The sequence below is a fragment of the Argopecten irradians genome, unplaced genomic scaffold, assembly GCF_041381155.1.
Source record: "Argopecten irradians isolate NY unplaced genomic scaffold, Ai_NY scaffold_0017, whole genome shotgun sequence".
In the NCBI taxonomy this organism is placed as follows: domain Eukaryota; kingdom Metazoa; phylum Mollusca; class Bivalvia; order Pectinida; family Pectinidae; genus Argopecten; species Argopecten irradians.
In genome coordinates, this window is record NW_027187484.1 from 848,819 (window position 1) to 874,247 (window position 25,429).

Consider the following 25,429-nt stretch of genomic DNA (forward strand, 5'->3'; position numbering starts at 1 on the left):
CATCATTTAAACAATATTTGGTGTTTAGTCGTGTATATATATATATGTCTAATTAACACAAAAAAAATATTTAAAAAAAATTGCCTTTGGTGCATGCGCAATCAGTACTTCATTCCATATAGGCTATAGTGCCACGGAATTTTTTCGGGATTAATTAATTATTTTTCATATTTTTATCTTGACGTAAAATTAGAAGCTTTAACTGTTCAATGGTGGTAAAGGTGTAAATCAAGTAACTTTTGTAACTGAAGAAAAATAGTTAATCGTCTGCTCCTGTTTTTGATAGTAAAAACATACCATTTGTCAGCGGTGGAGCATCTTTTTTTATCATTTTTTTTTATTTTATTATTATTATTTTTTTAATTTTGATGTAATTTTGACCTTGCAATGCTCCATGAAGAAATGACAACTTACCATCCATAGAAATTGTCAGATCAGCAGTGCCGAAAATGTTTTCGTCAAAATACGTTAATTATAACAACTATATCACTTGCAATATTTACTAATTTTCGGACTAACGGGCCTTCGGACTATTGGGCCTTCGGACTATTGGGCCTTCGGACTATTGGACCTTTGGACTATCTTTTTCATTTCCTGCGTATAAAGTATTTATATATATTGGATCATTGGTCCTGATATGTATTTGTTGATCTATTGTTGTCATTTTGATACCTCATTTGTCTGATTCGGTTGAAAATGTCAATGTTATGACTGTTTTTACACCTTTTAGCAAATTCGAAATGACGGCCATCTTGATGACTTCATAACCGGAAGTTCATCCCAATTTATGCAATGTTAGTATATTTATTTGTGATATAAGTGTTCAGAAAAATATTGGTTCGGAGGTTTGGGGGTGCATGTGGGACCCTCCTAGCCCATGGCTTATATATTTTACAACAGTTTGGTAGAGTGAAAATTGCATGAAATATAACTTTAAAGTCTTATTTCTTTATTGTTCCCAAAATACTACAACATGCGATGTGGAATAACGTTTAATGTTCTAAGCCTAGTGGTACAGCTGCTGTAGATTCAAAGATTTGTTTTAATATGGATGAAAACGAAAATAATGAATCGCTTCTAGTTTTTGCCTTTTCATAGATGCATTATAATGTTAGACAGAAACTTTTTAAAACCATTGTTTTCTTCCCCTTTTTAGCATTAATATCACGGGCATTAACATATATGTTGAGAATATTATTGTAGCGTGTCCATACTATTGCATAAAGGCGTCAACCTTCTTGAAACATTTAAATATTCATGAGATTTTTAAATAGTCTTCAATACATTAACTCCCGCTTCTACTTTGGGTGTAACAAGCCCCTGTGGTCTCGGCCATGTACTACATCATATAGCTATATGCACGGACTCGCGCACGCGCTCCAAACAGTTTAGTAACGCGTGCTCGTCGTGCGTTGTAATGTGTAATTTCTTCAGTAAAAATTCCAATCAAACAAAAGGAGCTACGCTGTATACATACGATAATAGATTGTTACATGTAGCTTCATTTGGTAAAAAAGTGGTGGCTGGGATCAGATGTTCATGCACACAGGTATGTGGTTTTGGAGATATTATTCTTTACATATTTATGTACACTTAGGCATATTGATCACTGGTTCGATATCCATTAATGTACAATGTTACACATACTTCATTCTGGGTTATATGGATATATATACAAATATGCTGTATGACAAGGAGTTACGATCATGGTGGCTACATAATCAGTATTAATTCTAAAATGAGCATGAAAATGATGTGGATACACGTTAGTACCAGAGTCTATGGTGTCTACATATGTGGATGGACGGGAGTACCAGAGTCTATGGTGGCTACATATGTGGATGGACGGGAGTACCAGAGTCTATGGTGGCTACATATGTGGATGGACGGGAGTACCAGAGTCTATGGTGGCTACATATGTGGATGGACGGGAGTACCAGAGTCTATGGTGGCTACATATGTGGATGGACGGGAGTACCAGAGTCTATGGTGGCTACATATGTGGATGGACGGGAGTACCAGAGTCTATGGTGGCTACATATGTGGATGGACGGGAGTACCAGAGTCTATGGTGGCTACATATGTGGATGGACGGGAGTACCAGAGTCTATGGTGGCTACATATGTGGATGGACGGGAGTACCAGAGTCTATGGTGGCTACATATGTGGATGGACGGGAGTACCAGAGTCTATGGTGGCTACATATGTGGATGGACGGGAGTACCAGAGTCTATGGTGGCTACATATGTGGATGGACGGGAGTACCAGAGTCTATGGTGGCTACATATGTGGATGGACGGGAGTACCAGAGTCTATGGTGGCTACATATGTGGATGGACGGGAGTACCAGAGTCTATGGTGGCTACATATGTGGATGGACGGGAGTACCAGAGTCTATGGTGGCTACATATGTGGATGGACGGGAGTACCAGAGTCTATGGTGGCTACATATGTGGATGGACGGGAGTACCAGAGTCTATGGTGGCTACATATGTGGATGGACGGGAGTGGACGGAGTACGAGAGTCTTTGGTGGCTACATATGTGGATGGACGGGAGTACCAGAGTCTATGGTGGCTACATATGTGGATGGACGGGAGTACCAGAGTCTATGGTGGCTACATATGTGGATGGACGGGAGTACCAGAGTCTATGGTGGCTACATATGTGGATGGACGGGAGTACCAGAGTCTATGGTGGCTACATATGTGGATGGACGGGAGTACCAGAGTCTATGGTGGCTACATATGTGGATGGACGGGAGTACCAGAGTCTATGGTGGCTACATATGTGGATGGACGGGAGTACCAGAGTCTATGGTGGCTACATATGTATGGATGGACGGGAGTACCAGAGTCTATGGTGGCTACATATGTGGATGGACGGGAGTACCAGAGTCTATGGTGGCTACATAATGTTGTATGGATTAAATTGCTCCTTACACATTAAACCTTACGTAGACACCAACGACGTATCTCACTTATAAATCCTTGGTAGACACAAATGTTTGAGTTTTTGTGTTTGCTGAATTTTTTAACTTAAATATTTACTAAAGCCGTCCTCGGTGTTTATATCTTGAAATGTTGACCAACCTTTTGCTGTCAGTTAGCGGCATGGTAACTCATATTGCAAGATTCGATCAGAAATTATATAAATCTTCCTATTGGATCAAGTGGAACTTTCCGTTGCAATCAGTAATCGATCATTTCTTTCAAAGAATTCCTCAAAGATGATATTTACACAACAAAATTGATCGAAGTTCTGTTTAAAAGGTTGTACAATTCGTCTTCCTTAGATATATGTCTATATACAAATACAATTTTTTAAACGACTTTATCCATTTTCATTTCACAGAATCATGCATTTTTGTAACAAAGTTATCCCTCAAATACAGGACTATCCCGCATATACGGGAATGTCCCCAACCTGTCTAATACTCTATGTTTCTCTATACCATGTACATTATAAAGAGATAGAATTAACTTTGATGTTTGGAGGCACGCGTACATTATAAAGAGATAGAATTAACTTTGATGTTTGAAGGCACGCGTAAGAGAAAAATAAATTGAATTGAATCAAATCACTATAAATTACAAGATTCATGAAACTTTATTTAGTGTCGCATACACATGTGTATGTACAATCACAGGCGTTTTGCTCTATAGACATTTAACGCCTGTGGTACAATTGTACAATGCTAACTTTACCGCTGTATAGCACTATTTCTTGAATTCTAAATTACTTGTACATTTATTTTATCAATGGCTGTATATTTTTACGATGCGTGACACTAAAATAAAATATTGATTGATTTGACTATTTCCATGGCATACAGTTGTATGCATCATTCATTGAGTAAACCTAGCCCAAGTCATATTAATTAAAACACAAGCAAAAGCATAGAAATCAGAAAGTAACTTATGTGGACTCCACGAGCCCCATGTTTAATGATAATCTAAATAATCGTTTGTTTGAGTGATCGTTATCGACCGTTTAAATATATTTAGATATAGCCTAGTGCCCTCCATCCTCGATACTTCAGGGGTTACTAGCTTTTATTTTCGCGAATACATATTAAAATGACTGTGATTGTAACCCATGGAATATCGAGGATGTGTGTCCTTAAACAATTTAATTAGTTAGATTTGGATACGTCCTACACGTAATATAAATCACAGGAATCTGAGAATTAGTTACAGATTATATAATCATGGACCCACCAGAGTGCCCTAAGACCATTTTTAGACGTTTTAGAGGTCTAGATCAAAAAACGATGAAAATTATACTCTACATGGTACTACCTCTAAAACGTCTAAAATGGTCTTAGGGCATTCTGGTGGGTCCATGATTATAAGATCTGTAACTAATTCTCAGATCCCTGTGATATAAATGTAAGTAGACTCATACGAGCGTAAAGTGGTGGGGTGATCACTGTTCAGTAGCCGATATGTGCCCTTACACTATTATGCTGGTCACGTGACAGAAAGGAATATCATTGATTTCAATTCAAATCTCTGCCCATTTCTCAGAGATACTCTTGACCATACGCACGCATTTTGCATCGATCCGAGATATGGAGTCTTTCACCGCCCTTTTCATCGCCATGGAATTGATTTTCCACTGCGTAAGCAAGGCTTTTGTTCGCGGAAAGGTATGTAGCCTAAGTTTTTATTGTCTGAACAAGAAAATCATGGGATTAGCCACAAGTTCTTACAACTGATAAAGTTTCCTCCAATAACATGACATAGTTATATTTTATAGTAAAGACGAGAGTCCTGAAACTATATTAAGACGTTCATTAGGGATACGGGGCCATTGTAGGGGTCTAAATCTAGATCCATTCTAAGTTCAAAGTTGTCTTGTTGCTCTCTGATATTTAGTTTGCACTGACATGGACTCGATAACCATGCTTACTAGTATTATCATTATCAGCGCATAATGATAGAACAACACGTGCGGCGATTCTATCGTTACGGGAATAGTCGCTGGCGTAGCAACGTCGGGTCATGATCATGACCCCACTTTTGGCGGGAACATATGAATGACTCGATTCCAATCATTTGTTCAATCGAATTCGTTGACGATGACGAGAGAGAAGAAATATGGGTATTTTATTAAGATATATGCAACTGTCGCGAGAATAAATAATATATTTATTTGCGTGAAAAACTGTAATTATGAGGGTATAATGATAATGGAACCCGTGTAAATTTTGCGTAACCCGGCTTCGCCGGGGTTACATAATTTACACGTGCTCCATTATCATTATACCCTCATAACATCAACAAAATAAAAATCTGTTCCTTAAATAAACACGCGGACAAAGATTGAAAAAAAATTGGAGTTGATAAAAATATCTTTCTGGGGTTCAAAATCGCAGAATTTCAGGTTACTCTAATCAGATTAATTGGTAGCATGTTTGGATGAAGAAGGGTTACATCAAGTTATCAAATGATTCGGAAGTCTCCAATGAAGGCTTATTGTAATAATTGCTTTTAATGCTTTAGTGCATATGCATAATGACACTTATAAGTGCATGTGTACTAAACATTGAGGACTTGTGTATTTTCTGATTTTTTAGGCTTTTTGTCGCCATAGTATCAATAGTTTCATCCCTTTAACCTAGCCCGCTAAACCTGCCTATATCATTATAGGCCTTTTAAAAAAGATTTGCCTAATATATAAATTAGGCAATTTAAAAAAAAGGCCTAATAATATACTGTAGGCAGGTTTAGCGGACTAACCTTAACCTTCATCGAAGGTCAAAACAGACGAATCATCTTTAAGTAATTTCCCTGTCATAATATAAGTACTGTTGGGTTGGCTAGTATCTCTATAGACGCCACATTTCCCGAAAACGACGTGCGGTGAAAATGGTATCAGGTCATTTCGGTCATGATCACGTTCCGGTACGTATACATTGTACGGTCGTTTCGGGACACAATGAAAAGTCGTTTCGGTACCTTTATGTAAAAATTAATACACACGGTTGATTTCCTTTAGATTTACAAACTGTTTTTCATTAAAGAGCTCCTCCTGAAATTACTACACGTTACTATGGGTAGTAAACGAATCCCATTCATAAAATAACACTTTTCTTAGATCTGACTACAATTAAGGGGGATAACTCGCACAGGATTTTTGTCTCTTCCATATATGGTAATTCAGTCGACCAGCTGATAATCTTTACACTATAAAAATAAGGACAACTTTTCAATTCCAAAATTATCGACCTTCTACTACAATAAAATCCACCTTTAATCAACTCAGATGATAATGTTAAATCACTACCGTTTTCTTCTTTTAAACGATATCTCTTTAGTGTAAATTTGACACTAGACTGTACTTGTGTTTTAATTGTAGCAACACAGCTGTAGCTAACCATTTCTTTCTTGAATGTCAGAATTATACTACTGTCCATGCTGATATGGTCCAAGTGTTTAATGACCTAAACATAGAAGTAAATTATATTTGTTACTTTATGGAAATGAAAACTTGACTTTGGAAATAAATTGTTATTTATTTGAATTTGTGCAGTCATTTACAAAGCCCAGTAGAATCTTTTAACCATAATAATTGTATATCTTGTAATTATGTAAATAATATGCTAAATTAAACTTATACAATGTATAAATGTATGCCATCACTTGTATTTAATGTTGATTGAAGAAGGCTTCACATAAGTTAAAATAACTTGTGCCTAATCCATTTTTTTACTTATCTTAAGACAATAAACTACAGTGTATATGAATGTAAGCTAACCTTTACCCTTAGTGCACTAGTAGTGCACAACATTTAAACTACAGGTAAACTAGTAGTGCACTACACCTAGATAGGTGATTAAAACACAAAAAACATACAGGTAATGGTCGGCTACCTGTGATTCTTGCCTTTGAGTTTCTGGTAGTTACATGTAGTCTAGAGTCTAGATTGTATTTGGTTAATTGCTCAGGACAAAACCAGCGAGTGTGTTGATTAATTACTTCTGTTAAGAAGCTACCTACTGTTAGCATATACTGCAGACTCTATCTGTAAAATCAATAATTATATCTAGGGAAAGTTAACAAAAACAAGTTTAATTTAAATAATAATTAAATATATAAATGAATAATTAAGTCGTATTTTCAAACTTTTCATTTTGTTGATTATCAACAAAATGAAAACTTTAATTAATAAAATAAATAAATAAATAATTAAGTCTTATTTTCAAACTTTTCATTTAGTTTATATTATGATAAAGTTTTATTATCAGTATTATTTCATAATTTAGCTTTAATACATTTATTTAGCAAATGTTTGGTACGTGCAACATTGGTTTATCAGAAAGTAATAAATACCTTAAGTAACAACTTGAGAGTGATCTCATTGCATCTGTCATTACGTACTATCAATGATACTTGAGATATCTTTAATTTAAATAAAGATATCTTTAATTGAATAAGAGATATAAATGTATTTGAATTAGAGATATTTCTATTTAAAAATCATGATGTGTCTAATTAAACACTTTAAAAATTATTAAAAAAACAGATACATTTTTTGTATCTCTAATTTCAATTAAAGATATCTCTAATTTTTGTAGCAATACAGATATTCTTATTTTAAATACAGGTATCTCTATTTGAATTCGTGATATTTCTTTTTGACACGAAATAAAAAATTGTATTTAAACATCAAATTGGAAAAACTCTTGATTTTTTCCCTTTTGTGAACTTTATGTGACGGCACCCGTCACAATTACATGTAGATCTTTTTATTGTTATTCTTTTAAATTCTTCTTATTTTTCTGGTTCTTCTTTTTTCGTCGCGACTTTTCTCAAAAACTATATGTCAGATCACTTACAAGGTTATTTCTAGTGACCTGCAGATGTGTCGACTGGTTTCATTTTTTCTGACCAGAATCCAAGATGGCCACCACAGCCTTTCATTGTTCAGATTTGAACTGCTTATAGATATTTAACCACTTGTCCAATTTGCCTGGAATCGGTTTCAATATGTAGTTTAAATCAGATTCTAAATTTTAAAGTGAAAAATACCATAATCACATAAAAAAAATATATTACTTCCTTGTTCTTGGAGTTCAGCTGGGAACCATTTTAGGTCCACTTTTATTTTTGTTGTATTTTTTCTGATATAAATGATATTGTTTTCCAACGATATAACACTATATCTATTTCTGCAAAATAAAATGTATTTATCGGTAAAACAATTTCACATCATCATTCAGGGGAGGTCACTCTTACTTGTCAAATTAGGCTCTGTGGAGATTTGAGGAACTTTTTGTGACAGCACCCGTCACCATTAGATCTTGTTGCTTTGTGTTTCAATATTAATCTTCGCATTGATCATGTGAAAATGAGTCATTATCAGAAATGTTCCAAATCCATAATAAAGAAAACTGAAAAACTCGCCTCCATAAATGGATAATTTTAATTCAGAAACTTAGAGAAAGATGGTAGATATAAAAAACAACATTGGTAATTATTGATAAGCTCCCAATTATGACAGAAACATATATTATATTTAGATCACATGTCAAGGTCAAATGTCCATAGTGTTACCATACTTAAATACCATAATATCCTGTTTTAAAATCTATTAATGTAATTAGTAACTGTTCATTTCATTTTAAACTAATTAGTCAAAGTAATAGCTCATGATAAATTATATTACTTTAATATGCATACTCCGTAATCAGTTGACAAATAATAGATCTCAGCAGTCAACATACTTGTACTTTTATAGCATACAGGTACTTATTATATAAAATGATTCTAAAACATAATTCTTTTGAGACAAAGATTTTATTTTGGTCTTTCAATAATTTGAATTTTTTTTTTCAAATTCCAAGATGGCCACCACAGCCGCCATCTTGAAAACACATTTTGAACTTCTTCTCAAGTTCTACCAGTGCAATTAAATACTATGATTTCAAAGAGTTTGAAATATATCTAATGTTACAAAAGGAGTAAAATAGCAGTATTTCTTTGTCCTTGTCTGTGGTGTTACTATGTTTGTCCATACTGTTACCAAGACTAAATATGGTGGTACTGTTGCCGATTGTAGTTGTGATTCATTATTTTGAAATGTATTTTATCTATGAAGATATATACATCAAATATTATAACAATTAAATGAAAATGTGTGTTAAATTTCTTCTTGTGTGACTCTTTTATTTCTGTGGTATTACCAAAATTTGTCAATGGTGTTACTATTTTATCACTATTTGGTATACGTAACACCAAGGACAGTATACAATATAAACACCACAGAAGTTTTCAATTTTTAAAGATTTTCATTTCTACTCTTCATCATAGTATAAACTGTAACATCTTAATTTGAACTAACTAGTAGTTCCTTTAAATACAACATATCGTTGCATGTGTATCCGAGACAAGCTAATTGTTTGGAATGACGCACGTTTATTAAGTTCCGTGCTTTATATAGGGGGTTGGCCAGTGAAGGTAACTAAGCAGAGCAAAAAGAAAAATGGCTGCCACTTCCTTGGATATGACACTGTCATAGCTGGGGAATGTCTCAGAAGCAATTTAAAAAAAAAGAATTCATTGTTTTTCTTAAATTTCAAATGCATACTTTTTAACTTGCATTGCCAGGTTTAAGTATGAATTTGGGTAATTTCTCTGGTGACAAGCCCATTTCCTGTGGTTGACCTAATTTGAATTGAAAAAAAACTTCAACATAATTGTTATTTTCAAAACAAAGTGCATTAAAAGTTTCTTGGTAAAGTCAGTTTTAAGCCTCATACATAAATCTTTTCCTATTAAAATATTTCTAAAATGACAATTATTGTCAATATATAGAAAAGACAGCAATTTGGAACTTTTCTGAGAATGACTCAAATACAGATGTCTTAAATTCAAATTGAGATAGTCCTGTATTTCAAATATTCTCTAATTCAATTAAAGATATCTATATTTTAATTTTTATTGAAAATTCTATTTTTGATTGGACAAGAATTTGAAATAGATATCTGTGATTTAAAAGAAGATATCTATTTTCAGTAGAAAAAGAGATATCTGTATTTAATCAAATTACACATCTTTATTTAAAATAGGGATATCTTTATTTAAATTACAGATATCTTATTGAATAAAGATATTTTAATTAGAGATTTCTTTAATTAAATAGAGATATTTAAATATTAATGCATATAATCATATAACTGGCCCGAAGCTTATGTCATGGCGCGGCGTCCGTCATCCGTCCGTCAACATTTCCTTTAAATCGCTACTAGTCATGCAGTTCTACATTGATTGTAACCAAATTTGGCCACAAACATCCTTGGGGAAGGGGAACAGAACTTGTAAATAAAGGTAAATCCTATAAATCGCTACTTGGCCTAGAGTTGTGCATGGATTGTAACCAAATTATGCCACAAACATCCTTGGGGGAAGTGGAACAGAACTTGTATAAATTTTGGCTCTGATCTTTGAAATGAATAATTTATCTACTCGTATCCATCCATTTTATAACACATGCACATTCTTTTGTGTCAATACAGTTAAGTTTCTTTTCCAAAACTTTAAATTTTCCTTGTTGTCGTTGCCATTTTCTCTAAGTATGTAAATCGCCTTTAATCTCGACGGATTACTGTATTTGGGTAGATAAATTATTCATTTGTTGAATAGACTAAGGTTAGTGGTGCTTCTCGGTGGTCAGTCTGAATCGGGGATGACCTGGCCCGATACCAAACAGTGTCGGCTTATTCCACGTTTTGATATAGCAGTGCGCTCTGGCCCTAAACCAGACATCTATCTGTCATAATGTCTAAGTCTGGTGTCAGGGCAAGAGTATCTCGAGCTACTGTGTATATGAATGATAGTGACATTCTACCCTCTGGATCACAAAATATAATTCATGATAATGTAAACATTTAAAATATGACCCTAAGGTAGATTATGCCCAACTTCTCTATTCACTTAGTCTTCTTTTACTGATATCAATTAATCTTATCCACATGAACATACCTGATCAATTCGTTCGACCAGATTCTTACTTAAATAATTGCAGAATATTGTGTGTTGTTTATTTGATTACTGAACTTCTGTTGCTCTTGTTCTTGTAGGCTGTGTCCTTCCGTGGCCTGAGCCTGGTGAGCCGAGCAGCAACGTCGCTTGCTGTTGCGGTAAGCCAACGTCTGTCTCTGTCGGAGGCCGTGGTAAGATGTTACATTTTAACGCTAAGTGTAGAATATGTTATTCTCTACTGTGAAAAAAGTTCTCTGTTAACAGTAATATTTTAGCTCGAAAGACTTCTAGACAGATAATGGTGTCATCTTAAAGCATACATCATGTATCATGTGGTCAGGCTGGGTACACATACATACATTAACATATATACAGTTTTCTCTGTGCAATTAGAACTCCAATTTCAGACCAATACGATTAAAATACATATCCTTATTACATGTATCACTCCATTCGATAAGGATCTGACAACATCCCATTAGGGGTCACGTTCTGGTAACCATTCAAATTGTCCAGTCAAATTGCTGCTTCCAGAATCTGGGAAGTGAATTTTCTCTATTGCTATGTAACGGAGTGATTATAAGGATCTGTATTTTAATTAGATTTATTTGACACCAATCTGATATTACTGTAAAGTAGGCAATCAGTTGGATTCATGTTTAAAACATAACAAAATTTTCATGTTTGGAGAATTTGTTTTGAGTCGTGGTTTTCTTAGAAAATGTCATAATATTTATGTACTGTAAAAATATCACCAATCGAGGTACAATAGAAATGATACCTTTTCATATACAGTGTACTGTAGGGATACATGAAGAATAGGGATATTCTAAACTCGGGATCACAAAATATCTGTATTGTTATACAATGGGATATGCAAATAAATAAAAATAATTTGTTTTGCCTTCCCTATCCTTCATGTCTACATATTCAAATAGTGATATCAGTAACCATGTGCACATAAACATATCTGATCATTGCTTAGGCCAGATTCTCACTTGAATATCTACCAAATATTGTGTATTATGCACCTTTATTTGTTTACTGAAATGCAGGTTGTGTACTTCACCGCTTCGTTTGACTGCAGAGGAGAGGATAGCCCTAGCCTTGCAGACGATGAGCCAGCTACACCACCCACTCCAGCCCCTGTGTCCGTCCGTAGGTCTGGCCGTGTGAGGAGGGCACCAGCCTGGCACAAGGATTACGTAATGTGATGTACTGTAATATCCTTGTTAAGTCCATGGACTGATGTTGCTTGAGGATGTGGTAACCCCTCAATAATCGTCCCAACCCCAATCCCTCGCCCAAAAATGTACACTCTTTGACACATGCAGTGATACAACTATGAGGTTGTTTGAGGTAAACATTATCTGTAAGGGTTTGGAGTGATTATCCAGAAACTTGAAACTTGACATGCATACTCGTGGGAGTGTGCATAAAGGGTTTATGAGATAGGAATTCCAAGATGGCTGCCAGGGTCCACTTTCTGGTATAAATTGGTAAATGGGTTTTAAAGGGATGCCGAACAGCATGACCATATTTTCGGATAGATCGGCCGCCAATGTGATATACGGAGGCCTCTGATTGGTTGTAATTTATACATGTACGTTGCTGAAAAAAAGACAAAAAATTGGTACTTAAGGTTTTGAGGGACAATGAACACATGCAGTAATACAACTGTGGTGTTATTTAAGGTACATACATTGTGTATGCAATGGTTCCCAGTACAACTTGTGTTCAATGCTAAAATTTTGACTCAACTGAAGTGTACAGAAAGTAGTCAATAGGTTTTTTTTTTGTCCCTCTCACTAACAATACTCACATTACCCTGCCCTAGCACAAACACAGCACATATTTATCTTCAACATTCTAACAACTACTTTGTGTACACTCACAGTTGACGTGTTCAAAAACAGTGTAAAGAATTGATTCGATTAGTTTTATGTCTTATTAACAGCCAGGGTCATTTATGTACATGCCAGGGTCAAAGGTGGAAAGAAATCGCTGACCAGAGGTCAGAACCTGGCAACTACCCCAAAATTGAATGGAACCTAATTAATGGTCATCGGCCAATCTCGGCACCAGTAACATGGGAAAGATATAAATAAAAAGTTTTTCAAAATGGTGACTTTTGCGCCCATCCTTGAAATTCAAAATGTGTTTTTAAGAACACTTGGTTGGGACCATGTCAGGATTATTTCAGACATATTTTAGCTTAATTGTATTGATAGAACTTGAGAAGAAGTTCAAAGTTTGCTACTAAAATGGTGGTCATTTAAAATACAATGAATGTTTCATTTGCCCTTCCAACCCCCTGCCTCGCCCCCCCCCCCTCCCCACCCCACTTAAGGTATTGTGATATCCTTAAATAATTATCTGTCCCACCCCCCGCCCCGCCCCGCCCCCCCCCGCCCCATTTAAGGAAATGTGATATCCTTAAATAATTATCCGCCCCGCCCCGCCCTGCCCCACCCCAGTTAAGGAAATGTGATATCCTTAGATAATTACCGGCATTCCCCGCCCCACCCTGCCCCGCCCCATTTAAGGAAATTTGATATCCTTAGATAATTACCGGCATTCCCGGCCCCACCCCATTTAAGGAAATGTGATATCCTTAGATAATTCCCCGCATTCCCCGCCCCACCCTGCCCCGCCCCATTTAAGGAAATTTGATATCCTTAGATAATTACCGGCATTCCCCGCCCCACCCTGCCCCGCCCCATTTAAGGAAATGTGATATCCTTAGATAATTCCCCGCATTCCCTGCCCCACCCTGCTCCGCCCCATTTAAGGAAATGTGATATCCTTAAATAATTACCCGTCCCGCCCCGCCTCGCTCAGCCTCCCAATTCCACCACATGCCATCTAAATCCAGGACGACAGGAAGAGACGGAAGTTGTAGAATTAAATTGTATGTAAAAAAGGAGTGAAAGGAAGTATAAAAGTGCAGCATGTATTTAAATACATGATGAAAGAAAGAAAGAAAGTAAGAAAGAGAGAAAGTGAAAGAAAGAAGAAAGAAACAAGAAAGAAAATGAAAAGATAGAAAGAAAGATAGAAAGAAAGAAAGAAAGAAAAAGAGAAAGAAAGAAGAAAGAAACAAGAAAGAAAACAGAAAGAAAGAAAGAAAGAAGAAAAAGAAAGAAAGAAAGAAAGAAAGAAAGAAAGAAAGAAAGAAAAGATAGAAAGAGGAAGAAAGAAAGAGAGAAAGAGGAAAGAAAGAAAGAAAGAAAGAAAGAAAGAAAGTCTCTAATGTCAATGTGTGTTGAATGAAAGCCCCCCTGTGAGGGGACATCTGTTTATAGAAAGAAAGAGAAAGAAAGAAAGAGAGAAAGAAAGAAAGAAAGAAAGAAAGAAAGAAAGAATGAAAGAGAGAAAGAGGTAGTAAGAAAGAGAGAAAGAAGAAAGAAAGAAGAAAGAGAAAGAAAGACAGAAAGAGAGAATGTCTCTTATGTCAATGTGTGATGAATGAAAGCCCCCCTGCGAGGGGACATCTGTTTATAGAAAGAAAGAGAAAGAAAGAGAGAAAGAAAGAAGAAAGAAAGAAAGAAAGAAAGAAGAAAGAAAGAAAGAAAGAAGAAAGAAAGAAAGAGAGAAAGAGAGAAAGAAAGAAGAAAGAAAGAGAAAGAAAGACAGAAAGAGAGAAGTCTATAATGTCAATGTGTGATGAATGAAAGCCCCCCTGCGAGGGGACATCTGTTTATATTTAAAAAGGCTGACCCCAAGGCCCCAACCTTGGCAGTCTTCAAATGTTCTGGGGTATTAAAAAATTTTATGAAAAAAAAAAAAAAAAACAAAAAAAAACAAAAAAAGAAAAAAAACAAAAAAAAAACCAAAAAAAAAACAAAAACAAAAAAAAATGAAAAAAAAATGTAAATAAAATGTAAATAAAAATGTAAATAAAATGTAAATAAAAATGTAAATAAAAAAATCAGCATGTAATAATTGTTTCAAATATTTTCATATTTTCAGGATAGCGATACCATGAAGAAAGTGACAGTGACACCCGATAGCAGACGTTCCATGATAGCGACCATTAGTAATTAGCAGAGCTTAATTAAGGTATATTCCCTATAAAACTCTCATTACCAAAATTGTAAAATTAATTTCAGTTCTATTGCAAATGTGCATGTTTTGAAAACCATCATCAGTTAGTCTCTGTTCAATTTGCTTTTCATCTGTGGTCAAGCGTTTATCAGTCCTTTTGTCCATTAACAATTATTGTTAATATTAATCTCAAAAGGAAGACGAGGATTTTGATAGTTACTGCAAATTTGATAGGAACTATTACAATAAACAATGTAATCTCCGGTTTAAATCAGCATATATGTTTTCCACCATACTGATTGTTTTCACTATTTCTCCCCAATGGTAGCTACAGGATTATGACAACCACCAGGATAGACACAAATGATGGCAGACGTTCCTTGAGAGTGACCATTAATGACGAACAGAGCTCCATTCAGGTAAATTTACTATTAAAACTCAAATGAAAAGTTATATTTGAATTGTGAAATTAAACTGCAGTGATATTGCAGTGTCTAATTGTCCCCCTCCCTAACCCTCTTCAGTCCCAACCAAATCCATTCCACTCCACACTATGATGGTTGGAAGATAAGTGGTAAAATCGAATTCCTTTTACAAGAAAAAAATATTCATTTTCAAAATACATCAAATATTTAAGTTGGCATTTAGGTCTAGAACATTTGGAAAAGGAAAGATAGGTTAAAATGAAGTATTTAAGAAGAAAAATAAAACAAAAACTTCACATTTTTAATAGAACATTAACTATAAAAATAGACAACAATGCATTGACTGGTCTTATTTATTAAATCATACGTTTACAACCATACTAATGATATCACTATTTTGACCCAAATAACAGATCCAGCATCTGGGCCTTTTGATCCATCAGGATAGTGACAACCATCAGGATTTGATTGAAGAATGGTTCTATGACAATCACAATCAATTTAATTGTTTTTGTCTCTAACAGCGGCGATCGCTCCAAAAGGATAAACGTACAATACTAGAGTGTTCTGGTATAGGGCGGGATTACTTTTCTAGACGGAAAGACAGAAAATAGGTAATTTGTCCCCGTAATTATCGGCAACCTTTCCGACTTATAGTTAACGTAGACACTTTAAAGGGTAGTGCTGTGCTGTTGGGGACAACTGCATTGAATTGACTGTGCGATTGCTGTAGAACCTTTGTCCTTCAATCAGAAAATGGAACTGTCATCACCAAAAGCCCGCCTGGATTACCATTGGGGCACCTGTGACCAAAATCCACAAGTCCAGGCTTGAAAGTTGCCTTCCAGTGCCAAATGAAGTGGAAAATTCGAAGGAAGGAAAAATAACGAACAAGAATCCTTTGATACCAAAATGAGGTAGGTCAGATCTTGCTAATGAGGAGGAATGGGTTAGGAAATGTGAAAATGACATTAACGAAGGAATGTCAATGAACAAAGCACAGGTGAAAATGGAGGGAAAATAAAACTTGTTGAAATGAACATGTTTGACACAAAGGTGTGGTCCAATTATCAAATACATTATTCAGTTAAAAATAATGTGACAGAAGTCATTGCTGTTAGAATCATTATAATGAATATCTGAATTAAGAATTGAAGATCTTTAAGTTTCAGTGGGCATTCAAAGCCAATATGAATGCCGACTGGACACAGACGAATTCCAAGAAGAGCATGTTGAATTGTCTTAGATTGTCTCCCCCTTAATTGATATCAATATTCTCTGTTTTTGGTTAAAATTCATTTCTGACATGGGGAGGTAATCAAGGTATGAAGTTAATGAAAATTTTGATCAATTTTTGGTGGGGAATTCTACACAAGTTGGCACCCCCTACCTAAAAGTTTAACAAGATGATAAATCTCAAAAAAAAAAAAAAAAAAATTCACAGATAAGTGAGATGACCTTAAAAATCAAAACCAGTGTTCAGGTTGTCATCGTCCTATATATGTACCGAGATCAGCAGGTAGGTGTGACAAATAATGCGTTGTGATGTGATGGTTACATAATACACTTTTCCTTAGACTTTATCTATGTTTTTCTTGAGATGCAAACACCTTTGTTTATTTGTAAACAAAAGGGCTATGGAGGTTCCCTCCATGCAACACTAAATATTTCTATATTTTTATTAAGGTTGAATCTGTTTCTGTCTGGAATTGTCTCCCCTTGATTAATATCAATATCCTCTGTTTCTTTCTGATCAGAGAGATTACCAAATATATACTCAATATAAAACAAAAAATGATCAATACCATTTCAGTAATTAATATATGATAATTGCTAAAAATCAATTTCATTGTCAATTCACTGTTCATCTCTTTTTTTTCAGTTTGTCTCCGGCTTGATGTTTGAGGCTGATATTTGAGTTCAGAAGAATTTGGTAAACATATAAAGTTCATAATTACAGGTAGGATATATCTATCTAGTGTACTTTACTTCTGAGGTAAAAACTGAATTATCATTTTCTGCTAATTACAGTTAGATTAGGTGAACACATCCTTTCTGGTAAATTCTATATATTTTCGTCAGTCTCCTTGTTTCTAATCATCACTTGTAATGTGGTCATTTATAAGATGATTCTATTTCTTATTATGTAGAATGTTGTTATAATTACAAGCTTTATACTATTTATCTGTGGTCCAGGTTCGTCCGTCCTTTTGTCCATTAACAATAATTATAATTATTGTTCATTTTATTTCTCAAAAAGAAGACAAGGAATTTAATAGTAACTATGAATTTTGATAGAAACTTCAACAATAAACAATGTATTCACTGGTTTAAATCAACATATATGTTTTCCACCATACTGATTGTTTTCACTACTTCTCCCCAATGGCAGCTCCAGCATAGTTTGGAGACTTTTGCTGGCAATCCAAAATGGTAAGTATCTCAAAAGGATATCTCCATCAGATTAGTGACAACCATCAGGATAATGAGTCCGTGACATCATCAGGATAGCAACAACCGATGGCAAACATTCCTCGATAGGGACCATTTGTTGTATATGAATTGTAAAGTTCTATCGGGAAAATACGATCGATATAGGTTATCCTGACCAAATAAAGTATCATGTTAAATAATTTTAAATATTTTTCATTTGCCCTTCCAACATCCCTACCCCCATTCCCAATCCCAACCAGTGACATCTAAATCCAGGACGACAGAAGAGATGTTGTAAAATGTCTTTTTATAAGAAAAATATCCACAATGATTTTGAATTGTAATTGTATAACTGGAACCTGAATTAAAATTAACAAGCGTCCAGAGGCGAGCTTTTTTATGATATTGTTATGATAATGATTAAAATAATTTTATTTTTTAATTAATTTGTTTTATTTATTATACTATATTTTTTTCATCGTAATAAGCAGGATAGTGGGAACCAGCAGGATAGAGACAACCACCAGGATAGTGACAACCACCAGGATAGTGACAACCGATGGCAGACGTTCCTTGATTGTGGCCATTAGTGATGAACAGAGCTCCATTCAGGTAATAATAATAGTCTTTATTTCCTCCAAACTGAATATTACAACATCACATTATAATAATGTGTATGTAAATAAAAACATAATATGCTATATTAAAATTATGAGAAAAACATTTTGCAAAACAATTTTGTTATTAAACATGTAGTAGTAAGTACATCTGTTTTATGTTACATTCAGTCAGATTATAGAGGTATTGACAAATGAATATTCAAGTAGTTGGTGAATAAATAACTTTGTTAATAATATACAATTACAATTTAATAGATTAGTTATTGTAGACAGAGAACATGTTGTAAATATTTTTATTACACAGACCAAATTTTCGGAGGCTGCAGTATGTTAAGCGTTGTGCCATTTAGTAATTTTTTATAGTGCTATCTCACTGGAGCATCTCACTAAAGATACCAAACAAGCACACCCAACCTTTTACATTATACTGACAACGGCAAACCAGTCCTCCCACTCTCTTTACCACTTTATAGACTATGGTGTCTTGGCCAGGGGTCAAAAAAGGGCTTGTGTCAAGGGAGACTCGGAAGAAGCATTGTAGCACATTTATTCATTCAAAAGAAGAAAACCTACTTTTTCATCAAAACAGAAACCTCCATAATTTAAAAATTATGTTTAGTTTTATAATATAATCATATTAATATTGCAGAAGATAAAATTCTAAATTCTTTTCTCTGCTTTTATTTTCCAATTATACAATTACATGTAGTAATATTTTCCAAATAATGAAGAATTTTAGATTATAACAATAAAGACACGTTTGTTAATGTGATGTTTTAGTCTATAAGAGCCAGTAGGATCATTTTTAGCTCTTGCATTAACCAGTATATTTTTGAAAATCATTCTTATAATGAATAATCTTCCCCTGCAGATAGCCATTGTAGTAAACAAACTATCTGATATCATGTCTTGTTTTTTGAGTACCTGTAACTTGTTTTCCAAATTTTGTTTTATAGAATATAGAAAAGTACAGTTCTTTAATCCTTATACTAACTCTACAAGACATTGACGAAAAACCTCCCAACAGACAGGACACAAACGACTAGACTGGACCGACATGGGAGGCGCGTACGAACTGACCCTATCATTAAAACTACTAATTCACATTCTCACTTCTAAGGACTTCTTTCCTATATTCTATAGTTAATAATATAAACATAAATTTCAAAATTGTATATATTATTGTTTAGTGATTAATTTGTTAGTTTAATGAAATAAAGTAAGTTAATTGAAAACAAAAAAATAAATTGAAAATATTTGATTGGAAATAATTGTTAATTTCAAATTTTATTCTTCTACAAATACTGGTTTGAGCTATTATGACCATCTGTCTTGTAGACCAGAACAGGAAAATCATGGTAATACAATAATCATTGAATAGAAGACCAAGATGTAGCAAGAGTTATAACATTATGTCATTGATAACGATTTTCAATTAAGTAGTTATCTTCCTTTTAAATATCACCTAGATGTCAATATTTTCAATCCTAAAATTATAACAGCATTTAATCAATAAACAAAAAATCACAAACTTAGATTATGGAGGTTATAACTGTTATTTTGAAATAAGTACATTTAATTTATGAATAATTTCAAAAGATGCACCCTGTTCAGCATAATTACATGTGTCGTTTAAGAGTTTGCAGAGCTTGCATTGAGGCATCTGTCAATAATCAAGCGTCTACACAAAACAAACCCCAAGTTGTCTCCCTTATCATGAAGTTAAGACATGAGCCGGCCATCTTAAGGAATCAACTTTATTTGTTTTCAATATTCTTTAGAGCGAGACCGTACCATGGTAGTTTAATGTGCAATGAGTGATCATTTTGAGGCAGGTTCCATATTATTATACAAATTCAAAACATTCTAAGCTCAATCTGTGAAGCGCTGAATCTGTGAAAATTGTAAAAACAAAAACAAAAAAAACCATTTTCATCTTCAAAATTTAGCAGGTATAGGGGCTATATATACACAAGTTCAAATTCTACATTCTTTTCCTGTTTTCGGATTGTATAAGTTCTGCAAAAATTTAACATGCTTAGTCTTTCATAATAATATTTCAGTATAGAATGAACTTTAATGCCACCGCCACAATTCGCATCAAATAAGTATCCGATTCATACACTGTAAAAGCTCAAAATCAAGAACACTATCATATTCTTTTTATTCCATTGTCAACTTTGATATGAACTCCTTTTTCCAAAAATCTTTATTAGAAAAACAGTTAAGTCATCAGAAGAAAAAAAAAATTACCAGAGCATCCTTAAAAGCTTTAAAATATTTCAATACAATATACCTAATTATCAGATCATGGTAAGATTAGAATGTCAGTGGTCTGAAGTCTGTGAGAAATATGGCTTTTTGATTAACATTCGGACAAATGGCAAATTTCTGGATTTCTATAAATTCCAGATGTATGGTGTGATATCTAGTTTTATATATACAGTCATTATAATTTAATCATCAGAATGAAGTTGCAAGTGTTCGAGTTCAATTTCAAACAATTTTATTGACAAATATCAGAGATTTAAATATCAAAGTGATTAGACAGCATGCAGGCATTGTATATATTTGTGCAGGAACTAATGGTGTTTTCTCTGTTGTAGAATTTGGAATGATTTCTGTGTATATAAGTTGCAATGTTCTAGACTTGGTGTAGGATCCTAGAGGACCAGCATACATTGGACCTAACTTTACGGAGATGTCCTATTTTGGAGGTTACAGTGTTTATACAGTGTCTACAGATGTTTCTTAGATGTCCACTGGATGTTTATTCGTTTTAAGACTGTTTAATAAAGACTATCTTATTCATTAATATTTAATAAAAACTATCTTGTTCGGTCATGTAAAATAAGGACTATCTTATTTGGTCCTATTTTTGTTTTCGCGGCCTTCTTAAATCCAGCATTTGAAATCTTAAGCATTGAGTGCTGGTGCACCTCCTGCTAACCTGCACTGCAGGATTTTTCAGGTTGGGTGGCTCGCTTGGTTTCACTCTGATATGTACATTATACTCATCCACTAATACCATGATCCAGCAGCCTAATACAGCGTTCAAAAAAATGTCAGTCTTGTGTTCTTATTTCAATTAAAATATTTAGAAATGACATAATTTTTATTCGGATAAGGTACGAAGCAGAACATACATATCTTGTCTACACTGTCGGAGTAATTTCTTTGGCCAAAATTAATTTGAATCTTAAAAGACATTTGTTTATAAGTATCCAGTGTAATCTTGATCTTTATAAATGAATGCCGTGTGTAATCCGTGGTAACAGTTCATCTCCCTGTTTTACTCTCTGATGCAGTGAGAGTAAACTTGCACGCTAATTAGGACGACGGCGGGAAGCATAAGACGACCCGTGTTATGAAAATCAACATTTATTTTAACTTTGAAACAAAATTGCCAATTCAATTTTAAAGTAAATAGTCTGGCAAAGGAAAACTAAAGTCTGTAATATTAGTGCTAATAATATATCCAGTATAATTTATTTAGAAATAGAAAAATAAAATTTCCATCAAAATTGATCTGTACACAAAGAAATTAATTTACACTATCCTAAAGGATATAGGAATCCTAAACCGTCCTATGTCTGTGTCACAGGGACCTGGCACAGTTTTTTTTAACTAACAGTATACATATATATATATTATGTATACTGTTGGTTAAAATTTTCGTGCCAGGTCCCTGTGGCCTGTGTCGACATTTCCACACAGTCTCGCTTTTAAAGAGTTTATTTTTGTTACTGTGCTCAATTTACACAGTGCTTTTCCATAAATTCAATGGTCAACACTAAAGAGATACTGTTATTTTGATACAGTATACAAGGACTTTTGGAAGGCCAATGAGTGCATTTAGACTGGTTTTCTTTGCCCGACTATTCATTTCAGATGTGGGGTTCTTTCAAATTTTGCAGTGTTAATGAAGGTCTAGGTATATTTCTCCTTGATGTGCAATTTTTATCTATTTCGCCTTTTTTAAAAAGGAAGAAAGGACCTAAAATGATAATTTCTAACAATATTCTGGGTTTGTGTCAAGGGGACTCCTTGTATCCACCATTTGAACGTAATTTTGATTTTTTAAATATTTTTTGCTAATGAAAAAGAAATCATTTTTTATTATGCCCCGCGAAACGCATTCAAACACTTTTTGGGACCAATTACAACTTTCCAATTGCCCCCCTGCCCCTCCCCTACCCCCGGCTTCCTACGCCCCTGACTGACGCTTATATAACCAACAAACAATTTCAACCGACTGACATGATAGACATTCTTAAATCCTAACCTATCAATAAACTAGTAGAACACGACGGAATCAGCCATAATATGCTAAAACACACAGCATCTTCTATTGCATCTTCCTTGGATACTGGTATCTTCCCAAAACAGTGGAAATTAGCTTTAGTCACGTCATCCTTTAAAAAGGTAGATAAGCATAATTCTACTAACTATAGACCTATATCTCTCTTAAGTACAATAAGAAAAGTTTTTGAAAGATTAGTAGTCAAATATCTAAACAATTACTTTCTTCATACTTCACTCATATACAAATATCAGTCAGGTTTTCAACCTGGACATTCTTCATCTCACCAACTTATTGAAATACACCATTCCCGATGTGAAAATATTGAAAAAATGCACTCAACATGTTAAGTTTTCTGTGATATTTCCAAAGCATTCGATCGTGTGTGGCACAAAGGACTGAATGTTAAACTAGCAAATTATGATATAGGCAGAAAATTGCTAAATTGGTTAAAAAATTACATCAGTAATCGGAAACAGCATGTTTTTGTAGGAGAAATCTTCCGTCAAATCTACAAATTCTGGTGTCCCCCAAGGTTCTGTATTAGGTCCGTTCCTTTTTATATTGTATATTAATGATATTTCTGACAACCTCGAAAGTCTTTCTAAATTATTTGCTGATGATACTTCCTTGCTATGCTCTGGGCCATCAATTTTGGAAATAGAAACTAAAATTAACGACGACCTCATGAAAATTTAAAATTGGGCAAATAATTGGTTGGTAACCCCCAGAAGACGGAAGCTTTACTTATTTCTAATATCGAACATGATCACCTAACCGATATCAAATTCAAGAATGTAAGTGTAGATTTTGTAGATATACCATAAGCACTTAGGAGTAACTTTGGAGGCTAATTGTAAATGGAATATCCACATTAAAAAACAGGTAAGTGTTCTTCGAAAACTTAAATATACTCTTAATAAACAAACTTTAATAAAAATGTACAAGTCATATATTCGGCCACTGTTTGAATACTGATGTGAGGTTTGGGATGGGTGCTCTTTTAGTGATGCAGAAAAATTAGAAAAACTTCAGCTTGAATCTGCTAGAATAATTACTGGTCTACCGTCTTATGCTAGCAGAAATTCACTATTTGGAAAGAGGTCTAGAACCACTTACTTCCCGTCTTTCCCGTAGAAAACTATTTTACAAAATAAATAACAAAATTACACTCAACTACCTCTATTCATTGTTACCCCCACAAGTCTCAGAAAATTCTTCCTATAATCTTTGAAATGCTAACAATTTTACCTAATTTCCGTCTCCAGCTCTCAAACGTATCATATTTTCCATCCACAATCTGACTTTCTTCTAGAAATTAATATCAGAAATAATATTTCATATACTGTAATGTTTTTAAAAACTCTCTAAATAATCTTCCGAAAGTTCCTATCAATTATTTTATTGGGAATAGAAAAGAAAATATATTGCATGCCAGATTAAGAAATAGATGCAGTACCCTAAAAATGATTTTCTCCGCTGTCCTCTTACGTTTCCTATTTATAATATGAACTATTAAAAAATTGTTTCTTATATCCTTCCGATGCTGGCGACAGAAGAGAAACGTAATAAAGAAAGCACCAGAGAAAGATACCAAGGCACGGGATGTGATGAACTTTAAGTCAAGCAGCGAGACAAGAACAGAGATTAGTACAACTTCTTTTGTCAGCATTGGGAGTGATTACAAATACAAACATATCAATAAATTAATTATATACATATGTTAAAATAAACTCTCTCTCTCTCTCCCTCTCCCTCTCTCCGTGTCAGCGATATCACTGTTCAATCTGCTCTCTGCATCACACAGCTTTACACACAGGGATCTGAGAATTAGTTACAGATTATAACATCATGGACCCACCAGAGTGCCGTAAGACCATTTTTAGACGTTTTAGAGTTCTAGATAAAAAAAAAACTGATAAAAAATCAACACCTTAAGACCTTTCCATCTATAAAGCGTATTTGATTCTACCATTTTCAGAATTTAAGAGGAAGATTTTTTAAGTTTTAGCCTACTTGCCCCTTTTGACCAGGGGGTCGGCCAGGACCAATATGGATATGATATTAAAATGCTATCTCAGGCTAATAATCCTAAACAAGTTTGATGCATTTCCACTATAAATTGAGCAAAAAATGCTCAAAAAGGTGTTTTCCCTATATAAACTATAGTAAAATTGCCCCCCTCCCCAGGGAGAATCTTGAGACCCCAAGGTCATATAATTCACAATTTGTAAAGGACCTTTAGACCTTTCCATCTATGAAAAGTATTTGATTCTACCGATTTCGGAATTTCAGGAAGAGTTTTTTGAAATTTTATCCTATTTGACCCCTTTTGACCCCACCCCTAAGCCCCTGGGGGTCAGTCATGGAAAATTTGTTAATAGGATTCAATGACCATCTCATACAGATAATTCTGACAAAATTTGACTCATTTCCTATAACAAATGACCAAACAATGCTCAAAAATGTGTTTTCCATATATAAACTATAGTAAACTTAACCCCCTCCCCAGGGGAAAACCAGAGACCCCAGGGTCATATAATTCACAATTTTAGTAGAGGGCCTTGAGACCTTTCTATCCATGAAGAGTATTCGATTCTACCACATCTGTGAG

At 34.3% G+C, this 25,429-nt stretch overlaps 1 protein-coding gene and 1 long non-coding RNA gene across 9 annotated transcripts; both read left to right on the plus strand.

The window, feature by feature from the left end:
* Positions 1-1,518: 1,518 nt before the first annotated feature.
* On the plus strand, positions 1,519-12,790 carry LOC138311296 (uncharacterized). The gene is made up of 4 exons (XM_069252728.1): positions 1,519-1,549; positions 4,529-4,650; positions 11,086-11,178; positions 12,043-12,790. Exons 1-4 carry the CDS (start codon positions 1,534-1,536, stop codon positions 12,199-12,201), a joined length of 390 nt encoding a protein of 129 aa, XP_069108829.1. The 5' UTR covers positions 1,519-1,533; the 3' UTR covers positions 12,202-12,790.
* Positions 12,791-13,521: 731 nt separating this feature from the next.
* On the plus strand, positions 13,522-21,584 carry LOC138311339 (uncharacterized). 8 transcript variants are annotated; one of them, XR_011206593.1, is made up of 7 exons: positions 13,522-15,049; positions 15,363-15,453; positions 15,873-16,376; positions 17,342-17,419; positions 17,852-17,892; positions 18,384-18,504; positions 21,161-21,584. It is a non-coding gene; the product is annotated as an uncharacterized lncRNA (long non-coding RNA). The 8 variants fall into 8 exon arrangements; XR_011206588.1 differs by having other exon boundaries at positions 13,524-15,049; positions 18,381-18,504; positions 21,172-21,584; XR_011206589.1 differs by having other exon boundaries at positions 13,524-15,049; positions 18,399-18,504; positions 21,119-21,584.
* Positions 21,585-25,429: the final 3,845 nt, after the last annotated feature.

What these genes read in the sequence shown, in the direction of transcription:
- LOC138311296 (XM_069252728.1), top strand. An exon ending in AGGCTTTTGTTCGCGGAAAG is followed by an intron (nt 4,651 to 11,085) that starts GTATGTAGCCTA and finishes TTGTTCTTGTAG; the next exon opens with GCTGTGTCCTTCCGTGGCCT. An exon ending in TGTCTCTGTCGGAGGCCGTG is followed by an intron (nt 11,179 to 12,042) that starts GTAAGATGTTAC and finishes ACTGAAATGCAG; the next exon opens with GTTGTGTACTTCACCGCTTC.